Genomic DNA, 23,426 nt, shown 5'->3' with positions numbered 1-23,426 from the left:
GATATAACCTTCGTTGTTGAAAACGACGTTAAACACCAAATAAAGAAAGCAAAGAACTGTGGTGGTTAACATGATTGCTTAGACGAGAAGGAATGTGCCTTTAAAAGAGGCGCTTTCGGCCCAGCAGATGGTCCCTTGGTTTTGCTGGTGTTGTTTGTTCTGCGCTGAATTCATTTGGACTCACACACTATATTCATCAATCTCCCGAACATATATATAGATTGAAAAACAACAGCACACAAACAAATAAACAAACTAAGAAACATTTGGGTCTTTGAATTGATTTATTTTTTTTAGTTGAAAGACTCGGAACAGGAAATTATCGTTCTTTCAAATCACGCCAGAAAAGACAATTTATTCAAACCTGACAGTGCTCATTCATGGTTAATGGAGAAGAAAAATCAATAGTTCAATGTAATGTCCAGACATTCCAGACCTATCACACAGGCCAGTCCGAAGGTCAGCTTTGTTCAGGTCAGTTGGCCGTTTCAAGTATTTGAGGCTAGCTTTTGCATCCTGTGGAAAACTGATGCCCAACGTAAACAGTAACTTACACAGGACACAATCCTCCTCCGAAAGCGGCGTATGGCTGCCTAAATGGCGGGGTAAAAACGGTCATACACGTAAAATTCCACTCGTGCAAAAACACGAGTGTACGTGGGAGTTTCAGCCCACGAACGCAGAAGAAGAAGAAGAAGAAGGACACAATCCCAACTTTCTGCTGAACAGCTGAAAGTTGCACATGGTGTTCAATTTCCCCCCGAAAATTAATGGTTTTTTTTACACTGATCACTGAACTTCCATTCCAAAGTTAGTTATTTGTTAAACCCACACAATGTTCATTGTAAGAGTGGAATCATGAACGCCATTGCACAGGAACAGACGAATTCTAAAATCAACTTTCTGACTGATTTCAGACGTTTTGAAGTTTATTTCCAATCACCACTTTCGTTGGTAACATATACATTCTCAGGTAAGTGATCTTTTACCACCTCTCCCACGTTTTCAAGTCCTTGATCTGGGATCGTATCAGACACAACCAACAGTCTTCATTTTAGGAATCTGTGCATAACATTCATCTTAAAAACCGACTCTTTGCTCGGCCCAATGTGTTTAATTTATCAATCAAAATCAATAGCTTGTCTTATCAAATTATTTTCTTTTAAACCTACTACTATCTTACTGCTTCAATACAGTCACAGAGATCGTCTATTTCGTATTTCAAAATCCGCGCTCATGTGTGTTACCAAACTTTAATTTTTGGTCACGTTTTCGATTGTGCGATCACTGTTTTTGTGTGTTTCTGAACTCCGTACTGTTTGTTCTGTCGATGAAAACGACTTTGAGTTTGAGGGTTTAAACCAAAGTTCTGATGTTCTGCGGACAGTCCAGTTTCACAATCCGCAGCACATTTATATGCAGCAGCACACAAGTTCAAAAACTACTGTTCTGGCTGGTATAAGTTCACCTCCAATGTCAGTGGTCCGTTGTATTCGATAACGACATGTCCCAATGTTGGTGCTCATTTACTGTGCAAACTATCAAAACAAAGTTTCAAAAATCAATATTCTTTTACTGCCAAATAATGATTACTCACGGTTCTTTTTGGGAACCACTTTCTAGTATTCCACATGGGGGTGTTCTCTGCAGCTCAATAAAGTCACAACATTGAATAGTTCGCTCCAGTATGCATCGCCAGTATGATGTTTAAGGCATACTCAAAACAGAATAAAGTGTCAGCGTTTACACAAAAGCGTCAAAGTCTCGATTAAAATCGTATGTAGAAATGGAATAATGTTCCAAAGGCGGTGAGAAGCGTATCATCTTTATCACCCTCAAGTCAAATTATACACAACTGTTGGTACGATCTCAAAATTATGCCGAAAGTCTCTTCAGTTCCAACATCAATTCAGTTTTCTCTCACGCCAGAAAGCATCAGCTTAATTCGTGTTCTCTGGCGCTCTCAGTCATTGGGCTTCTGAGTCTTGTCCCTTTAGAAGCAGCTTTTCTGCCTTCTCCCAGCTTTGCTTTAGAATGAGCAAAAAATGTGTGTTGATAAGAAGAACACTTTCTCCGAAATAATATTAAAATTGTGCATTTCAACGTTTGTCTAACAGGTTCTATCAGCGCAACTCGTTCCCCTGAAGAATGCTCAGCCCTGCTGCGCAACGGGATCATCTTCACATCCGTCCTCCACTCCTGAAGCCTCCAGAGAAATTTCGAAAGACGGCAATTCCAGGACTGCGTTCTCTTGCCTTTCGAGTCGATCTAGGGAATCAGGACCCAAAAGTGGCCGTGGCTCGAAATCAGCTGGTGAGAGCGAGGAAGAGGAAGGAGGAAATGGAGCACGTGTAGGTACAAGGATGACAGCAGGGATATTACCTTGCATGGGGTCTCCTGTCTTCCCAAACTGCGTTGGTTTGGTGGGATTTCTTGGCCCAGCCTGGCTGGGTGAGCTGCTTTCCTCTACCCCCAAACTGGCTACGGTGGGGTTTCGTCCGTAGATTCCCGAGGACGGATCTCTTCTTTGAACTGGTTGGAGAGTCTCCTTAGCAATTTGTCCACCGTTCTTCTGTAGATGTTTTGTCTGCCAGCCAGCTGTTTCTTTCATCTGATCGAAGACATTGACCCCGTCATTTTCCCTTGACCTCCCTTCTGTTTTGGCACCTGTAGTACTTGCCGGAGATCCGTGACTGTACATCTGAAACTGAGTTTGCTGGTTGGTAGGAGCTTGTTCCAGAGCACTGTTTTCTGTCGCCCTTCTTCTTTGTAGGTCAGTCTGATTTTCAGCATTCTTTGTGGATTTCAGTAGTCCAATCTTGTGATACATCTCTGCATCTCCTGATTCTGCGTTGTTGGCAGTTTGAGCTTCATAAAAAATGTCTGTTTCTTGTGTCCAACCATCCCCTTTCTGGTTCTGATGATAATCATATTCTTCATCCAGAATTTCCTTAGGGGTCGTCTGATGGTCTGCAGTCTTGTATTCCTCCTGTGAACATGTATTGGGATGACTCTGGTGAATGTCGCATTCAGCAGCCTTAGTCTCCTGTGGCTCTGTCTCATAGGCCAGCGTTGTCTCTCTCTGCCAGTCTGACATGTTCCTGGTCTGACGACGATCACATTCTTTGACATATGTCACGTCTGTCTCCTGCAGAGAACGTTTTTTTGGGTAGGTCTCATGGCTATCAGCTTTCGCCTGGTTGCTTTTTGTCAACCTTGTATCAAGCATAGTGTAGTCCGTTCTTTCGTGATAGGGGACTTTTTCATCATCATCTTCATCGTCAGAGATAACCTTAGGCTCAGTCTCGTGGTAAGCTGGGGCTGAACAGAAGGTAGACAGGTCAGGGGAACTCTGAAGTTGGTACTGCTCTGGGCGTGTCTCTGTCCTCTCCCCGGGCATCTGTGCATTTGGCTGGCGGTCACGTGACGTTAGGCCTACTTCTTCCCTCTCCCATCCCATCTTCAGCTGAGTTTGGTGATATGCAGTCAGGGCCGACAGGTCAGAGCGACGGGTAAAGCCAGACTGCTCGGTCAAGCCTTCCTGCTGAGTTTCCTGTTGAAGCAACGATTCTCTCTCAGAGCCTGATGGTGCTCTGTTTCCTACTGTAGGCGATTCTCGGACAGTTTTGATCGCAGTATCTTGGCGCGGGTTTGAGGAGGGTGGATGGGAAGGGGTTGAGGGTGTGTTTGGGTCGCTGGTTCTTGGGTATGCCAAGCGCTGCGCTGAACAGCTTTCTGCTTGAAGCCTTGACCTGCCTTCCTCTTGAGGAACTGGCCCAGGAGTGGGGTGCGCGTGGGTTTCCTGTGCTGACATGTTGACGTGACCGTCCTGACTGAACTGGGCGACGTTAGCGATCAGCTTGTGGATAATGATATGCACGACAGGAGGAGAATGTGGCCACTGACATTCTGATGGTAAGTGCGAGCTACGAACTTGAGAAATACTGGGCTGCCTGACGTTATGAGCTCTTCCTCTCTCTGCTGCTTCGGAGACTCCGTCCTCTTCTTGCTCAGGCTGGGCGTCGTCAGTCAAAAGGTCTGTGTCTGTCTGCAGCTCTCCGTCACTTGTCTTCATGTCTGCGGTGCTGTTTGTCTTCCCTTGGCGACTCCTTTCTTCAGAAAGATTGTTGCCAATATTGTCTTCTTTCTGCTCCATGGACCTTCTTGGGAAGTCTTCAGACGCAAGCCCACTGTCCATGTTGTCATCAATTGACTGGACGATATTGGGCGAGAAGTCACGAGGGTGCACCTGTGATGTTGTGGGCAGTGTGCCGGTAGGGGCAAATGAAGTGATTGGCCCAGGGTCAGAGGTTCCGTTGGTTGTGTTCGGCTGATCCATGTGTCTGCCGCGCTCACAACATCTCTGCTCTGTTTGTATTGGTCCATCAGACGGATGTTTGTGAGGGTAGGCAGGATACAGAAGGCTTTGTTTAAAGTTGTTCGCCAGATCCTGCATGGTGACGCCAGACTGTTGTGCGGATTTAGGTATACCGGGTCCAGCATAAGATTGAAGTCTATCGGGTCTGACATTAGCTTGAGGTCTACCAAGCCCAGCATTGGGCAGAGAGACTCCTCGCTCGTTGCCTACCCTTCCATGCGTCCCGGTCTGGGAGATGTGGACCATGCTTTCCTCGCAGCTATAAAGTCTTCCATTGTTCAGTAAATGTGGGTTGACCATGGCACCTTTCTGTCCGACGATTGGCAGATAACTGTTGTCGCTTGGGGTACAGGAGAATGACAAATTGCTCGGTTGGGAGGACTCCAGACTGCTGGGAATGTTGCCTTTGGGAGCCTGAGAGAGGTGTGGACTGCTATAGCACGGATAACTGCTTTGTCCAAAGGACGGTATCATTTGTTGAGGGAATGATCGGTCAGCGATGGGTTGTGCGCATACTGTGGGATGCTTCTCACTCCTGATGTTTTCTTCGGGCTGTGGCTCTGTGTGGTCAATGCCTGTGGTAAACAATCGGAACAGATCACAAACCATTGTACAGTCCACATAAAAGATAAAAAAGTAACTGATTTGTTTGTTCTTTGTCAAAGAAAGAAAGAAAGAAAAATAAAGAACAAACAAACGGACGAAAGGAAAGACAGACATAAAACACAAGACAACATAAGAAATGCCCTTTTGAAGAGGACAGCATTCTAAGCGTTCGTATAATTAAACATGGGCTGCTATCTAGTTTTTGAAACAACTACAGTATAGACCGGATGTATAAAACACCGGATGTATGAAAGTCTGGATGTATGAAAGGGGTAGGCAGGGTCCCGGCAGAAGCTACTCTTTGTTATTACTTAGAATTTTCCGGTTGTATGAAAATCGGATGTATAAAAGTCCGGTTGTATGAAAGCAAATCTCTGGTCCCGAGCAGCACAAATGCGTTGTTGCAAGACCGGTTGTAAGAAAACGAAAGTAGACCCAAGTCACCAAAGTGTGGTAAGAGTAATTTCCCTTCTAACTGCCTGTATCGTGCCATAAGCCTTGATTTGTGTGGTAGCCAGGCTCAGCACATGGTTGTCCGAGAAAAAATAATCGACACCATGTGCAGGAATCACCAGGCTTTCTCTGCATACGTGGATGGAGATGTAGGTGATTATCTCGCTCACAACACCCTCCGACCCCGTTCATGGGGTTCGGATGTAGAGATATTCGCGGCTGCCACACTCCTTCAAACCACCATTGTGGTGTACACAGCCACTTCCGAATGCTCGCGGGGATGGCTGCCACACCCACCCTTTTTCCCGATAAATGGGGTAGACAGGTCCGAGGAGAACATTTACCTCCGAAATCTCTGTGGCCATTTTGAGCGGGTGGTGTCCACAAAGGTAGTCTAAAGGAGGATGGCCTGAAAACTTCCCCACCAACTGATTTTTATCCAGATTCTATAGCTGTCAAGGAGTTGTTCTGTTTAATTTGTTTCTCCATTCAATCATTTTTTTTAACCTGTTACAAATTCGTCACGAAGACCCATAAAAGCCCAGAAGGCATTTTTGTTACATTTATAACCAGAGACATTGGTCATGGATGTGAATCAGTTGTTATCTTTTTATGTTTTTTTTTATGTTGTTGTATTTTATGTTGTTGTATTTTATTTTGTTGTATTTTATGTTGTTGTTTTTATGTTCTTGTTGTTGTTTTTGTGTTCTTGTTGTTGTTGTTGTTGTTGATTTTATCCATTAAACTGATTTTATGTTTAACTCATCTGTTTTGTTTGTCTATTCAGTCATTTTAGCCTGTTATAAATTTGTCATGACTGAAGAGCCATAATAGCCCAGGAAGGCATTTTTTGTACAATTAGAACCAGAGGCATTGGTCGTGGGTGTGACTCAGTTTTTTTTTATGTTGTTGTTGTTTTAATCCATTAAACTGGTTTTAAGTTTAACTCACTTTTTTGTATTCAGTGCGCGCGCGTGTGTGTGTGTGTTATAAATGTGTGCGTTTTGGAGAGTGAGAGAGAGAGAGAGAGAGAGAGAGAGAGAGAGAGAGAGAGGGAGAGAGAGAGAGAGAACTCAGAAAATGTTATTTGCTACGCCAACGGTCATTACAAAGCTTCCACGACCAAAAACATTGTCAAAAGCGCAAAAGGGTTGTGGAGGGAATACACACAATACAGTTGAGCCACACACACACACACACACACACACACGTGCGCGCGAGCGCACGCACGTACGCGCGCACACACACACACACAGAGGGACGGGGGGGGGGGGGGGGGGGCGGAGAGTGCACGGCCTTATGCAAAGCAGAATAGTTTCTTACACAAACAGTTGCTCTTTCTATCGGTTGTCCTGACTGTGTCAGTGTATGTAAGTACATGTACTTTTCCACTTGTTATTCACAACCCTTTTCTTCTAACAAGGATATGTATCAAAACATTTAAACATAAAAAAACAAATAAATACAAAAATGATATGATAATGAAAAAAAACCTACTTTTATCAAGTAACAGACGCGTGGCCGGATGTATGAAAGTCAATCCACAATATTTTCATACATCCGGTTAACCGGATTTAGTAAAGACCGGATGTATGAAAGACTAAAAGTGGGTCCCGACGACTTTCTTACATCCGGTCTCGACTGTACCTACCCAGCAAGCGAAGGGCTTCGTATTCCCGCATGATGGTCAAAGCCTGGATGAAGACGGTTGTCCAGTTTTCACGTCTCTTTAACACTGTGTAGATGCGGACCACCAGCATGGGGTCTGCATAGTCTAGTTTCAGACTTTTCTCGATTTTTTGCTGAAATGGGACGTTATTTCAGTTTGAAAATATGGCCATCTTCATTTTTGATAACAACAAAATGTATATGATATATGGCTTGAGGTGGCTTAGCGCTTCAACCTTTTGTTGGCAACAGTGATGATCATATCTTACTGTACTTCTCGCGATAAGTATATATCTTAAAGATGTACTATCTAAGGCGTCGATTGTTGACCCGTATTCTGACTAATTAAACCTTCAGAAGTCCACAAGACATTCGCTGAGCTGTATTTAAGACACATCTTCAATGATAAACCAAAACATTCTCGGTCAGTTAGCTTTTTTTATTTTTTATTAATCATCATAAACAGCTCACAGCACAACCCAAAAGATTTCGGCGAGCATCGAATCTGGCTTCACAAGATTAGTTTTGCTTTGAGAATTCGAATGCTGCGTCGTCCGCTGTCACCGCTGATTGGCTGGAGGGTGTGATGCATTTAAAGGACGCGTTTTAAGTTATGACATCTTGAACTCAAGATCACTAAAATGGCCTTTACTCTGAAGGAATAAGGGGAGTAATCGAGTAGAAAATGAATATTGGGTTACGTCCCTTCATTGCTCAGTATCAATGCCAGTTTGACACGTCTGAAGTTGACCCCCTTACTACGGCACCAACAGTCTGACGAGATGTTTTTGCGAAGCTGGGTTCCGTCTTGATCCCTGGCAGAATTTTTCCTTTATGTGCCACATTTGGCATAAATAATCCAACACGAATTTACACAAAAAGCAACACAAAGCACGAAATGGTGCAAGGGCTCAAGACGGGAACCCAGTTTGGAAGAAACATATCGTCAGACTGTTGGGGACAACTTAAGGTCACACGCGTCATTAAGGCCGCCTTTATGTAAACAAAGAAGTACATTGTATTTTTCTTCTTGTTATTTTTCGTAATTGGAAATTATCAAATGGTCGTTAATAATAAGCTCTTATATTTCAATGTCAACAGGACAAGACAGCGTGCCGCTCACCACGTCAAAGTCGTGCAGCACGTGCGTAATGTTGAGGAAGAGTTGCTCGGGGTCCAGAATCCTGGACAGCGTGGGCAGGTTGCGTTTCACCTGCTGCTCCATGATGGCTGCCGTGTTGTTCGCCGTCCTCGCTCCGTACACACACGCCATGGTCATCCACCTCTGTACATGAATTAAGGTAACTGGGTTTTTTAACATTCAAGTTGCATAAACTTTGCACCATCAGAATATACTTTTTGTCTATTATTCTAGGTAGCAGTGTTCAGCGTTTTCATAAATTCAAGGGAAAGGGGCGAGTGCTCTTTCCGATGCAATCCCATAGTCCGAACAAGGTCCAAGATCGTTTAATAAAAAACGCAATGCTTTTGATTGACAAATGCGGTCACCACAGTGCGGCCTCAACTTTTCTTTAGAGGGCGGATATGAGATCATCAAAGATATCTATTAGAATAAAATGAGAAGGATGTCTGTGGATATTATCTGGAAGAGTTTACGTCTGAGTTTCATGAAGATCTGTGGCGGCAGTGATGGGGGAACCGCTGTGTACACACGCGGACATATACCCTCACCTCCCTCTCCATACCGAATCTACCGTAATACATTAAGTCACACATTGAGTACATGTAAAAAGGAATTCTGATGGCGCCCAGCCAACACAAACGCACCTATCACTGACTCTGATGTTGAAGAACAGCTTTTTACATTTACCTGTTTCAAAAGGGGAACTGCTGGTAATTACATCCCCTGAACATGCAATATATGCGGTAGACTTACCGAACAGAATGTGAAGCCCCCACAATTACCCTACACTCCCCCCCACACACACACTCTCCTGTTTTAGTTCTGACGGTATGGTGGGTTTATTTTCGACCGCAAAATGATTAGCTCACAGAGAACATCTGTGATAGTGATTTTCAGTTATATATGTGCGGATATGTGCGTATAACCAACACGCGGACAAGGTTAGACAAAAAGCAATGAAATGTTAAAATAAGTCACGCCCATCGACCCCCCCCCCCCTGTCCACACATACATACACACCGTGCACACACACACACACAGACACACACTGACAAACACACACACACTCATATGGCGCGAGCACGCGCACGGACTTATTTGCATACGCTCGCATACTCGCATAAAACACGACACACGCACACATATATATATTCACACTCGCGCTCCCATTCAAAGACAAACACACATACACAGAAAGACTGACCGACAGTCAGGCAGGCAGACACACAAACACACACACACAAAAGTACACACACACACACACTCACACACATGAATGTGGTATTTGGAAAGCGAGCTTCAGTGATCGGGAAGCGAGCTTAACGCCTTTAAAATGTACACAACTTACCTTTCCTCCTTCACTCCGAGGTTGTCTCTTGGTGTGTTATTGCCGTCACTCGCCTTCTGTTTGAATCGATTTGCTGCACTGTGTTGTCAATCGTCCCGATGAGATACGCATACATCTGACTCATACCCAGATAAAGGACAGCCACGTCGCTGCAAAGTCTTTGCGTAGTTAGCCACAGACCTCTCCAGCAGTTCAGTTCCAAAACAAGCTATCCAACAGTACAGAAAACTGGAAGAGATACAGTTCTAAAAATCTAACAGCTTTGTATCTCTCTGCTAAGTGTGTTGCTTGAAGACCAGGCTTTGAAATCGACGACTTCTTTGAATCATCAGTCAATCTAACAAGGCATAATCTGATACATGGGAAAACAGAAATAAAATGCAGACACTCGTTGCGGTCACTCCTTGTCTCAGGGAAGTTTAGCAGTATGACGGCTTGGGGATTTGTCAAGCTGTATTTTCTCCTCTGCTTTCCCGAATTGGTTGACAAGGCTTCGTCGTTACTTCAAGCAGTAGGAAGCTATTATTTTTCGAGAGTTTCTTAAAATGTAACAAATGTTTCACAAACACTGACAACAACGCCTCACAACATAATTGGAGCAAGTCCTCTGCATGGGTTTTCACTGAGAACTGAACGAACGTAACAGCGCAAGGCCTCTGAACCACGGCGACAAGAGCTTGGGAAATTGCATAGAATCTATCTATACAGAGCTGTTGTGAATACGGGTTGACCTTGGCTCGTCTACTTGCATTTTTCAAGGCCGCGCTCGGCTTTTCCCCAGCGTCTGTGTGAATGTACTGGATATTCAAAGTGACACATCATGCTTTGCTGGATGGGGATTGTTGGTTGGTTGGTTGGTTGGTTGGTTGTTGGCTTTTCTTGTCCCTTTCAACCTATTTGGCTATTCCAGACCGATTCAATTTTGTTTCCTAGGGCGGGAAGCACTGCGGCCTACTCATTTATTTGTTTGTTTATCTGTCGATAGAGTGAAAAAAAATCTTCTCTTTCTTTTTTACATTTAGTCAAGTTTTGACTAAATGTTTTAACATAGAGGGGGAATCGAGACGAGGGTCCTGGTGTATGTGTGTGTGTGTGTGTGTGTGTGTGTGTGTGTATGTGTGTCTTTCATTTTTTCGATAAATACCTTTGATGACGTCATATCCGGCTTTTTGTAAAGGTTGAGGCGGCACTGTCACACCCTCACTTTTCCATTAAATTGATTGAAATTTTGGCAAAGCAATCTTCGACGAAGGCCGGGGTTTGGTATTGCATTTCAGCTTGGTGGCTTAAAAACTAATGAGTGAGTTTGGTCATTAAAAATCGGAAACTTGTAATTAAAATTATTTTTTTATTAAACGATCCAAAAGCAATTTCATCTTATTCTTCGTCATTTTCTGATTCCAAAAACATATACATATGTTATATTTGGATTAAAAACAAGCTCTAAAAATTAAAAATATAAAAATTATGATCAAAATTAATTTTCCAAAATCGTTTTAAAAACTATTTCATCTTATTCCTTGTCGGTTCCTGATTCCAAAAACATATAGATATGATATGTTTGGATTAAAAACACGCTCAGAAAGTTAAAACGAAGAGAGGTACAGTAAAGCGTGCTATGAAGCACAGCGCAATCGCTACCGCGCCAAACAGGCTCGTCACTTTCACTGCCTTTTGCATTAGCGGCGGACTACGTTCAGTTTCATTCTGTGAGTTCCACAGCTTGACTAAATGTAGTAATTTCGCCTTACGCGACTTGTTTTAAGCTAGCGTCTACATTTCGTATTTAGTGTTTTACCAGGCTTGTCACAAATGCATTTCTAATTCTTAGTTTTAGCATCAACTTGCACAATTCTATTCATTGTGCTTTTCTCGTTAAACGTCAACTGTGAACCGGTTGAGAAGCGGTTATTATGGATTAAGTTGGAAATTCCACTTGCACTTGGACAAGCACATGCACGTCATTCTACCGTGGAACCCCCCTTTTAAGACCCCCTAATTTAAGACTCTTCCTTTTAAGACCTCGTTTTCTAAGATTTTCTGTTCATAACCTTTGACCATTTACCCTAGTTTTCTCAGAATTTTAGAAGTCTTAAAAGGGGGGTTCCACTGTATCTGCATTTGGATTTTCCATCGGTTTTGCGGCAAGAATTGTAAAGTAACCTATCGTGTCCTGCAGTTGCACTATGTTGAGTGAGACGCCACGTCAGGAAGCGTGACACGTCTGTCAGAGGTAGGTAGCTGTTTTTCAGGGGTCCTTTCCAAATTACAATGAAAATACCCCCCCCCCCCCCACCCCTCTTCACCCTCAGCCCCACCCACCCACCCCCTCGGCTTCACCCGACCACGCCCCAGTTTTCTTAAATAAGTATGTCGCGGCTTTTAGCAAGCAGACCGGCAAGTAAAATTGCAAACCATAAAATGAGGAGAAAAAAACAAACAAAAACAAGCAAGCAAGCAAGCAAGCAAACGAACGAACGGAGAAATAAACAAACACAGTACGCCTAAACGAGACACACCGAAGCAGAAACCATCCTTTTATGTTGGACTTGCCAGCACTGACTATTATGTTTTACCAAATTCTGAAAAGTTCAGCATTTTGCAAATGATGTGCTCGTCCAAAGCAGTTCATGGTATTTCAACACAGCCAGGAGGCCTAAGGTAATAGCGCCTGGAGTGCGGGATAAATAACACCTTGCAAAGCGAAAGCTCACACCAGTCACACTTCCTGGAAATGTTCGACCATGCTACGCGCTATGCATAGGCGCCTGAAAAATGTGCGTTTTGGGCGATTTCGTAAGCATAGAGCAGTGGGGTGGAAAGGTAGTGTGTGTGCGTGTGTTTTTTGTTTTATTTTCAAGAAGTAAGGTGTGTGGGTGTCTGTCTGTCTGTCTATGTCTGACTATGTCTATCTGTGTCTGTATATGAGTACGAGCGTACGCGCAGGTGCAAATCTCAGATTCAAACGACTGCGAATATAAAAATTGGCCACAGAGTGCAAGTTCACCTACGTGTTTGCTACCGTCACTTAAATTGCGAGTTGTTTCCGATTGTGAATTCCATTAAACTCACGCTTTCCCTTGACTTTCGCGAAATAAATGACGATTGAAACATTGTATGATCAATCCGACGAATGTCAGAGCAGCTGTGAAATACACGTATCAGGCGCCTGTGTGGGTTAGGCCAACATTATTGATGGTGTCAGTGGCAAGGTTTGACAACAGGAGCTTGTATTTTAACTGCCGGTCGATCGAAGTATCGATTGAAGTATCTCATATTGTTTAGACTTCCTGTAGTATTACAATTGTATACAAGTTCCTTTGGTTTGGCTGCATAATTATTATGTTTGACGTCCAAAACTGCCTGCCGACGTATTTGCACTCCGGTTATTCCGGTACTTTTGGCATTTCCAGTCGTACCTGGCACGTAGCTATGTAAATGAAATTAGTAAGGACGTCATCCTGTTTAACAATTCAGTGGCAACTCAAGCCAAACGCTATTCGTTCCCGCTCTGTTTCTCTTACTTCGATCCTTTCTTTTTGCCCCTTCCCCAATGTAGGCCTACTCTTGAATCTTATATGTGCGTGCGTATGTTTGTGTGTGTGTGTGTGTGTGTGTGTGTGTGTGTCACGTATGTTTGTGTGTGTGTGTGTGCGTGGATGCGCGCGCGTGTGTGTGTGTGTGTGTGTGTGTGTGTGTGTTTGTGTGTGTGTGTGTGTGTGTGTTTGTGTGTGTGTGTGTGTGTGTGTGTGTGCGCGCGTGTTTGTGTGTGTGTGTGCGTGGGTGCGCGCGCGCGCGCGTGTGTGTGTGTGTGTGTGTGTGTGTGTGTGTGTGTGTGTGTGTGCGTGCGGGAGCATGTGCGAGTGCGTGTGCGTGTGTGCGTGTGCGTGTGTGTGTGTGTGTGTTTGATTTTCACACTAGAAACTGTATTAAAAATAAGTCAATATCCATAATCCTGGAACAGTAATGAACGAGGAAGGGAAGGAAATAGTTGTCGAGCTATGATAGGGCCTATTGTTGAAAGACTGGAAGCACACTGCTTCGATCGGAATCAGGATACGAATATGAAACTGCGGAATGTGCTGAACAGACCAGGCCGCTAATTCCGTATTATCCCACATTCTTGGGTCCCGGAACGACAGGCTACGTTCAGAACGGCGGAGGTCAAAATCAGCAGCATTTATAAGTCACTTTTGTATCCATATGTTGGTCCCTATTAATAGAAACAGTGTGATTGTGTGTTGTTGTTTCAATGATATCTATGATCCTGCCTGTCATTCCGACGAAATTAGACTTTACGCTGTGTGGAGAGGCCTGGGATTCCCCATATCAAATCTACACTGTGTTTTGTGTGTGTAAATATGTGTGTGTGTGTGAGAGAGCCGGAGAGAGAGAGAGAGAGAGAGAGAGAGAGAGAGAGAGAGAGAGAGAGAGAGAGAGAGAGAGAGAGAGAGATTGACGTTGAATTCACAGTAAAGGTACACACACACACACACACACACACACACACGCACGCACGCACGCACGCACGCACACACACACACACACACACACAAACGCATTTACTCATTCAGAAAAGGGTAACAAATTAGTTTGATTTTAATATTTTCTTTATTAATCACTGTGGACACATGAATCGTTCGTCATTTTAGAAAAAGAACAGATTTTGATTAAATTTCAAAAGTGAACAAAATCCCACCCCTGTTTGGGTTGTACCCAAGGAGCTCTCTATCAGTACTCCTTGGTTGTACCACAATCGCAAGAGGAAAAATATTGTCCCATCACACTGATACGCGAGTTGACTAAATACATGTACAGGTTGGCAGTTTGCACCTCTGCAACATTTAACAACAAACTGCAAGCACTTTCAAATCGTCTTTAAGCTTTCTAAAGCTCACTAATGTTTGAACCACGCACAATCATTTTGAAAAAGGGTTCATTAATTGTGCACATGAAATAACAACAACATTCATTTGCATAATACACTGGGCGAAAAGTGGCGTTTTGTATCTTACAAAACTACTCAAAATCCCAACAAAACTTCAAGTTTCAATGGGTTTATTACATTTTGGTGTTCACGATAACGCCAGATTTTGATTGGATTTTGTTGAAGTTATCGCAGCGAAATTGCCTGGAATTTCAGCGCGTTTTGCGACGGTCAAAACATCATGTTAAACCATGTTACAGCATGTCTGTAACATGCAAAAATTCCAAGTTTTGATGGCATTAAAGCTTTGGTTTAACGCCAAGTAACATCATGTTATCGTAGACTTAACTTGCAAAACTGCTTGTTTTGGTGGTGTTACAGCTTGCTTTTAATGTGATTAACATCATGTTATCGTAGACTTAACTTGCAAAACTGCTTGTTTTGGTGGTGTTACAGCTTGCTTGTAATGTGATTAACATCATGTTATCGTAGACTTAACTTGCAAAACTGTTTGTTTTGGTGGTGTTACAGCTTGCTTGTAATGTGATTAACATCATGTTATTGCTGGTATAACATGCAAAACCCCATGTTATGTTGGTGTTAAAGCTTGCTCAAATGCCTATTAACTCCATGTTATGTTGGTGTTAAAGCTTGCTCAAATGCCTATTAACACCATTTTAGTTGGTGTAAGGCTTGATTATTAATGTAAAAAAACACCATGTTATGACGTTCACATAATTGTTTTCCACTGGATGGAATTTTGTGGAAAAGAAAGCATGTTGTTTGGGAATTGTGTGCGGGTTTCATGCTTGGATATTGCACTATGCTGACTTGTCACAGGTCAATTTACATTTAACAATATTAGTTTTCAAATGCATCATCCTTCACACATTATGTAAACATCTTTAACATTAACACTTTGGTTGTAAAATGATTGCACTTTATTCAAACAGGACAAAAACAAAAATGCTGATTCACAATGTACAATAGCAAAGGACTATTTTGAGTGGAGACAGTGTTCATCCACACTATAATTGGATAAGCTAAAATAAATTATTTAAATCGGCGAAGGCCACACGAAATGAAAACACACCATCAGTAAATTACTTCCCTTGTGAGTAAGAGAGTCATACCCATAAGAGCCATGTAAGTTTTAGCCCATGTGAGTGTGTGTTGGGAGGGAGGGGGGGGGGCAGATGCCCTGTGAAAACATTGGCCATAGATATATGTGAATTACTTCCCTTGGGTATGAACATTTATGAATGATTAAATGGGTGAAAGAAGGCCACACAAAATGAAAATCAGTAAATAACAAAATCACTTCCCTTGTGAGTAAGAACAGTCATACCATGTTCCAACTTTTTGCTAAAAATTCGTCCACAATGTGACCTTCAAAGTTAAAAAGGGGTAACTGAACTTCATGTTTGGATGTCATGGAGTCCAACATGTCAGTAAATTTTGAAAGCCCTGGATTCATAAACATCTGAAAACTGCTCAACGTCTTTGCATCACGGCACATTAATAAAAGTAAGAGTTAGTAAGACTGGCCTAACTGCTATGGTGAGGCAGTAATAACTCGTTGATGAAGAATTATTTGAATTCTGAATTTCGAACAAACAAATACAGTGTCCTTCCAAACCCCCTTTTCAGGCCTCCAAGAATAAAAAAATAAGCTGGTCTTAAAAAGGAGGAAACCTGCTTAATATGTAGGTAAATGTACAACAGGTTGTGAACAGAAAATCCAAAAATGTAAGGTCTGAAAAGCGGGGAAGTTTGAAAAGGGGGGGAGGGGGGGACCTAAAATGTGACGATCATAACAACCATAATTTATCTAACAAAGTTCATTCTTAAATCTTCTTCAGCGTTTGATTATGGAGAGACTAAATCCTCAGTTCAGATGTGGTCTTAACTCCTTGTCTCCCAGGTACACACAGTCACTATGTACATTGCATCTGTTATCATTCGGCACATATCCGCATCCTGCTTAGACTGTTAGCTTCAGTCGCTTAAGTAACGTTGATCTAACGCCAGGATTCTAGCCTGTTGATACAGTTTCTACAATTCTGAGTGACCTGCTGCAGCACAGCTGGTCTCGGCTTAAAAAATCTTGGTCAACATAGATGGGGTACAAAGTGTTAAAATAAAGCGTCCTTCCAAAGTTGATGACAGGTCCCCAGAGTATTCACAAAATTATATGGTACTGGAACTGGAAGCCTTGCACGGCGACGAAAAAGATGTCCACGCCTACATGAAGAAGCATCCTTCACGGCTTCAGCGGAAACAGTCGGCTGGGGATGAGGACAGCACCTATGTAAAAAATATAGACAAGAACAAAAATATATGTCAATGGGAAAACAAAAAAACAAGTAGAGAAGGACACAGTGAAAATGAAAAACACATGTGAATGTACTTATGTTTTAAATCTCCCCCCCCCCCCCCAATTAAGACCAATTATCCAAGATATTTTTCAGTCCTCAAAGGAGAATTTCACTGTTCTCACGGAACCCTGAAGAAAACTGAGCTGTGCTAATATATTATATAACTGCAAACATCCCTCAAATTCAATACAGTAAAACCTGAGTCTAGCGGACCCTTATTGTAACGGCCACCTGCTACATACGGACAGTTTATCATGGCACGAACACGATTTCAACAATAACTAACCTTTAACGGGCGGACACCTGCCACTTACGGACGCGATTTTTCGGACCGTAGGAAGTGTAAACACTGTCACAAATGGACACAACGTACATAAAAACGCAACTTCGAAAACTCGACTGTTATGCAGACAGTGCTCGACAGCCGTAGCACAAATGGTTGTTGATTGGTTGTCCTGTCCCTTTTCTGACCAATCAGTGGCTTGTTTAGATGGAGACCCACTTTCGCTTCGCTCACTTTCGCTTCGCTCACTTTCGCTTTTCCGCATTGTGGATACAGTCACAACCAAAAGCAACAGTAGACTACTGTGTTTGAAAATGGAATCTCCAGCAGGAAAAAGAAAAGCGTTGACTTTAGAGCAGCGTGTCGCTGCCTTGAAAAAACTAGATAGCGGCCAATCATGCCGAGATGTGGCGAAGGAGATGGGATGTGGTAAAACACAGATCGCGAGGATCAAATCGGAAAAAGAAGACGTGATGATCTCTCTCTCTTTGTAAGCAATCGTTCGAAGGAAACAATAGTTAACACAGCTACATTTTTGTTCCATGCATTTATGCTGAGACTAGAAAAACTGAATGAAACAAGAGCTGACCCAATTTGGTCGAGACACACTGCGGAATTTCCCGTTGAATGACTGATGAAGAGTCAGCTATTTTTAGCTTTGTGACGTCCGACTTGCGTAAGTTTGAATGCACAGTGTGTGTAGGGAACGGGGTAGGTGGGAGGGGGGGGGGGGGGGGGGGGGGGGGGGGATGTTGTTGTTGTTTGCTACATGTATCATTTGTTTACTCACATTTTCAGTGAGTCTCATGTTCAATCCAATAAATACATACTACAGGACTGACAAAAAGTGTCTTGTTCATTTTACGTGCTCTTTGTAAAATATTGCCCCGGCCCCTCCACCTGTGAAGAAGGGACACCTGTCTAATAGGGACACTATTACCATTCCCAAAGGGTGTCCGTTAGAGACAGGTTTTACTGTATTGCAAGCCACTATACATTCCTCATAAAGGCACTTCATGCTCACGTGTGAAAACTAACATAAGTTTACAAGTGTGTATCTACTTATAATAATAATAATAATAACGGGCATTTATAAAGCGCCTTATCAGAAGTTCAAAGCGCGTGACAACAATATGTGTATAAAAAATGCATACAATCACTGTCAGATTCAAACAACACATCATGCACATCTCACATCCCCAGACTCTATGCTAAGGCCCAAAAAAAAGAAGTCTGTTTACGGTATCCCGACCGACCCTATTTTTTTGCGCGACCCTAGACTTTTTTTTGGCATTTGGGAAAAAAAGAAAAAAAATCAAAATTTTAAAACAAAGTTTGTTTTTTGGCAAAATAATTTGATAATGTTTTTTGGAGAAAAAAAAAATCCCGACCTACCGACCCTATTTTTTGGGCCGATGTTACCGTAAACAGACTATTTTTTTTGTTTGGCCTGAGGAACTATCCGTAATGTTGTTGGAACAAGTGAGTTTTCAAATTGGACTTAAAAGATGAAATGTATGGAGAGTGACGTAATAGAAAGGGGAGTGAATTCCATAACTGAGGGCCATGATATGAAAACGTGCGGAAGCCATGAGCCTTGCGCTTAAAGCAACCTTGACGGAGAAGTCGAGCATCAGCAGAAGAACGAAGGGTGCGAGAGGGAGTGTAGAGGGAGACCAGTTCCGAAAGATAGGCAGGTGCCGATTCAGAGATGATCTTGTAGCAGAAGCAGGCAGCTTTATACCTAATACGTTGAGACACAGGAAGCCAGTGAAGTTCTTTCATGAGAGGAGTGCTGCAGAGTGTTGTACTTTTTGCAAGGGTTGGAGAGTGGAGTCAGGGCAGCCTATGAGAAGGGATTTGCTGTAATCTAATCTACACAGAATGCAGGATGTAACGAGAGTTTTAGTGGCATCAACAGTCAGAAATGTTCTTGTGGAACCTATTCTTCTAGTTCTAATGTAGTACCTGTTTGTAGTGAACTCACCAGCAGGAGTATTGCATACATAATTACGCATTACTGAATTAAAGTAACTATTTTCAAAGCTTCTCGCTTACCTTGGAATAGTGTCAAGCAGCTTATGTTGTGTCTAGATCAGCCATCAGATCTTCACACTCAGCCTGCACTTGCTGAAAACTGGACATGCCTGTATCTCAATCAAGCTGTTGTTGCGGAGACAACGGAACCATGCTCAAGTCAGGTCCAACTGAAATAAAAGCATATTGTTAGCTGATAAATGATTTGATCAAGCAAAACCATGCGGTATTTTTTTAATAAAATATTTTGTATACCCCGCTAATGCAAAAATAATGTACTTATTTACTATTAGCATTAATTTTAGCTGGTCATTCAAACCAGAGCTTGTTCTAGAACTCCACAAGAACAACCATGGCAGTTGGCAATGGCACTGGCAGAATACAGATCAAAACAATATTAGTATTAGCCTCACCAAGGGTTGACTTCCCATCAAAATGAATGACGGACTGAATCAAACTTCAGAGACATTACAATTTTTCACAACGATTTTGTCAGCAAACAGCCATGTTTACCTGTACAAATGTATCAGTGATATCACTGTGAGTATGACAGTATGACAGTGTGGTAAGCTTACCGACGATTCGTTCAGTATAGTCTTTCTATGTAAGTAGTGGTCCAGTGAACGATACCTTCCGCCTGTGGTTCGAGACAGAGATTAAGTTGAAACTTAATTCGAGAAGCCAAACACTGACGAATACTTACGTATTTTGAGCAAAACCCACGCACGTCGACCACAAGTTGATGTCTGCTGGAGTACGTAATCATAACGTAGAGGACAACAGTTTCACTTGGCTGGCTTCGGTTATTCCCACCTGTATCTGTTCCTTGCTGTTCTCCAAGAGACACCATGGTGCAGCAAGCTGAAGGGTGTCCTGTCGTATTTCCTCGAAGTTGTAGTAGGCAACCAGGTCAGGAGCAGGAGGTGGGGGGCGACTGACCTGCAGCAGAATTCAAATCAATTAGTCAAGTCACTATGACATATCTTTATTGTTATCGCCACACGACGGGCGCTGTGGCGGGGTGGTAAGACGTCGGCCTCGTAATCGGAAGGTCGAGGGTTCGAATCCCGGCCGCGGCCGCCTGGTGGGTTAAGAGTGGAGATTTTTCCGATCTCCCAGGTCAACTTGTGTGCAGACCTGCTAGGGACTTATCCCCTTTTGTGTGTACACGCAACCACAAGACCAAGTGCGCACGGAAAAGATCCTGTAATCCATGTCAGAGTTCGGTGGGTTATGGAAACACGAAAATACCCAGCATGCTTCCTCCGAAAGCGGCGTGTGGCTGCCTAAATGGCGGGGTAAAAACGGTCATACACGTAAAAACACAAGTGTACATGGGAGTTTCAGCCCACGAACGCAGAAGAAGAAGTTATCGCCACACCAACCCTAAATTTTTCCTACCATACTGTATTTGTTATCCGAGAGAGAAAAAATCCATGTTGCAGACTCAACTGGAAAAATTCCCTTCTCCATCATCTAGTGGACAGAGCTCACATGATTTCAAACAAATCTTTTTTTAAAGTCACATACTTTGTGCGACAGTGTTAGTTTACTGTAACTGTAATTTATAAATAGCAAATTAAAAAATATCACTTATAAATCAGATAATCAGCTAAATGCCTGGCAGATGACCCTCATTCAAAGTGAGTCGTGGCTAAACCATGAAACTAGAAAAACAGGTTATACCACAATATAAATCTGACAGTGGACAAAAACTGAGAAAACACCCAGTATACATGTACCGGTACTCACAAAAGAGTTACAAGTAGCATATTATCACTATCAGTATCACTAATAGCATACTATACTGGGCAAATAACAGCAATTTTTACTCACTGGGGGTTTCCTGGCTGGAGTCTTTGGTGTTTCTACTGACTTCTGTAGCACATGGTTGGTTGGCAAACTTCCTGGAATGAGTGCTCGCTTGCCTGTAGGCCCAGCAAAAAAACATGCAAAGAAAATGTTCAAAATGCTGAGTCGAAATTATAAGTTAAATTAACTAAACAGACCTATACATTTAGATCTATTGAAATAGAAACAAGAATTAGTAAAACACACTACAGTACTGCAAATCTGTCAAGAATGAACAAGACTGACTCAGTGACCGAGTAAAACAACAAAAGAAATCTAAGTTCTAACCCAGAAGTTTACTAGAATATATTCAAAAACACATTATCACAAGAACAAAGAGTGGTTTTTTCCCCATTACCTAATAATTATAGCTCAGAATTACGCCTTTGTCAATGTATGATTCAGAATACGATTGTGTTATTTTTTGTCTGCGAGCTGTAAAAGTACTAGTTACTACTAGTACTAAGCCTCATACTGATTGATTGATTGATTGATACTACTAGAACTTCGTCACTTGAAGCATTACATTTACAAGCAAAACAACACAGCACAGACAATCAGATGAAAGCTTATTTTCGCTATATTACTAGTTTTTTACGTACCGTATTTGAAGCATGTTTCTTTGAAATGTCGGGAACATATCCTCGCATTCTTCGGGTTGAAAAGCTTGTCAGCACGGTTGATTTTGTGTATAAGAGCAGCTCTCCATTCGGCATCCGCTTTTCCGTTTGGTATACCATGGAAAGTTATAAGCGTTGAAGATCTTAGTGAGCTCACGCTGCATCCAGGCATTCAACAATTTGCACCGGGCATCTTGAAATCATGGTTCACTTCTCTGGCATCATCGAAAAATGGCGAAACGGAAGTGACTTTTTTCGGAATGCAGCTTTCTTCCGGTTGTCAGCACTTACCGCGAGCGCAGCGAGTTGGCGATTGATCCAGTCAATACACAACTATGCGCCGGCATAGACCACTGATCTAACAAGAAAAATGTTCATTCAAAATGAACAGCGTCGATGCAATGTCCACCAAAGATTTATTTTGGGAAGTGTTAAAGGTTAGGGTCAAAAGTTAATGAATTGCATGTTGTGCTGGATATATAAATTGTTTATTTCAATTCAGTCAATGCTAAACAGCCACAAGAAAAAAACAAACTTTTTAATTAAAAAATAGAGCTTGTTTGAAACAGGTAGAAAGGAAGAGTTGATATTGCAATATCTGTACGTGGGAATGTGGTGAAAAAGAGTGCTAAAAGTAGTAAGTCAGTCTCAGATCCATTTCAAATATTTATTGCAGAAAAACAAAATACAAATTACAAACAAGTCGCGTAAGGCGAAAATACAACATTTAGTCAAGTAGCTGTCTAACTCACAGAATGAAACTGAACGCAATGTAAACGCAGCAAGACCGTATACCCGTAGTCCACCGCTCACGGCATGGGCAGTGAAATTGACAAGAAGAGCGGGGTAGTAGTTGCGCTGGGAAGGATAGCACGCTTTTCTGTACCTCTCTTCGTTTTAACTTTCTGAGCGTGTTTTTAATCGAAACATATCATATCTATATGTTTTTGGAATCAGGAACCGACAAGGAATAAGATGAAAGTGTTTTTAAATTGATTTGGAAAATTTAATTTTGATAATACTTTTTATATATTTAATTTTCAGAGCTTGTTTTTAATCCAAATATAACATATTTATATGTTTTTGGAATCAGCAAATGATGGAGAATAAGATAAACGTAAATTTGGATCGTTTTAGAAAAAAATACTTTTTTTTACAATTTTCAGATTTTTAATGACCAGAGTCATCAATTAATTTTTAAGCCACCAAGCTGAAATGCAATACCGAAGTCCGGGCTTCGTCGAAGACTACTTGATCAAAATGTCCACCAATTTGGTTGAAAAAATGAGAGCGTGACAGTGCCGCCTCAACTTTCACGAAAAGCCGGATATGACGTCATCAAAGACATTTATCAAAAAAATGAAAAAAAACGTTCGGGGATATCAATCCCAGGAACTCTCATGTAAAATTTCATAAAGATTGGTCCAGTAGTTTGGTCTGAATCGCTCTACACACACAGACAGACAGACAGACAGACAGACACACACACACACACACACACACACACATACACCACGACCCTCGTCTCGATTCCCCCCTCTATGTTAAAACATTTAGTCAAAACTTGACTAAATGTAAAAAACACAGAACCATTACCAGGTGTCATAGGAATGTTTGAAAACAATAGTTTTAATTTTACACTGTAAATACAGGAATCAGAATTAAACACCTCAAATTGGCACATGCATAATGAATCACCTGGAATTGCAACAGGGAGATACTGAAGTAATTGG

General features: G+C 42.1%; 2 protein-coding genes across 4 annotated transcripts; both read right to left on the bottom strand.

The window, feature by feature from the left end:
* Positions 1-265: 265 nt before the first annotated feature.
* On the bottom strand, positions 266-8,384 carry LOC138982787 (uncharacterized). Its single transcript, XM_070356131.1, has 3 exons — positions 8,229-8,384; positions 7,089-7,239; positions 266-4,953 (listed from the first exon to the last, which is right to left on the bottom strand). Exons 1-3 carry the CDS (start codon positions 8,382-8,384, stop codon positions 2,153-2,155), a joined length of 3,108 nt encoding a protein of 1,035 aa, XP_070212232.1. The 3' UTR covers positions 266-2,152.
* Positions 8,385-15,442: 7,058 nt separating this feature from the next.
* On the bottom strand, positions 15,443-22,204 carry LOC138982783 (uncharacterized). Of its 3 annotated transcripts, none has more exons than XR_011460975.1 (5): positions 21,676-22,194; positions 21,059-21,129; positions 19,926-20,161; positions 19,244-19,392; positions 15,443-16,831 (listed from the first exon to the last, which is right to left on the bottom strand). XR_011460975.1 is itself a non-coding variant. In XM_070356111.1 (5 exons), exons 1-4 carry the CDS (start codon positions 21,863-21,865, stop codon positions 19,378-19,380), a joined length of 423 nt encoding a protein of 140 aa, XP_070212212.1. In that variant the 5' UTR covers positions 21,866-22,204; the 3' UTR covers positions 15,443-16,831; positions 19,244-19,377. The 3 variants fall into 3 exon arrangements, 1 of the variants encoding a protein (XP_070212212.1); XR_011460974.1 differs by having other exon boundaries at positions 21,059-21,150; positions 21,676-22,193; XM_070356111.1 differs by having other exon boundaries at positions 20,036-20,161; positions 21,059-21,150; positions 21,676-22,204.
* Positions 22,205-23,426: the final 1,222 nt, after the last annotated feature.

This window comes from Littorina saxatilis, linkage group LG12 (assembly GCF_037325665.1).
Source record: "Littorina saxatilis isolate snail1 linkage group LG12, US_GU_Lsax_2.0, whole genome shotgun sequence".
Lineage (NCBI taxonomy): Eukaryota > Metazoa > Mollusca > Gastropoda > Littorinimorpha > Littorinidae > Littorina > Littorina saxatilis.
Note: the sequence above shows the minus strand (reverse complement) of the source record. Positions and strands in the feature narration are given on the sequence as shown.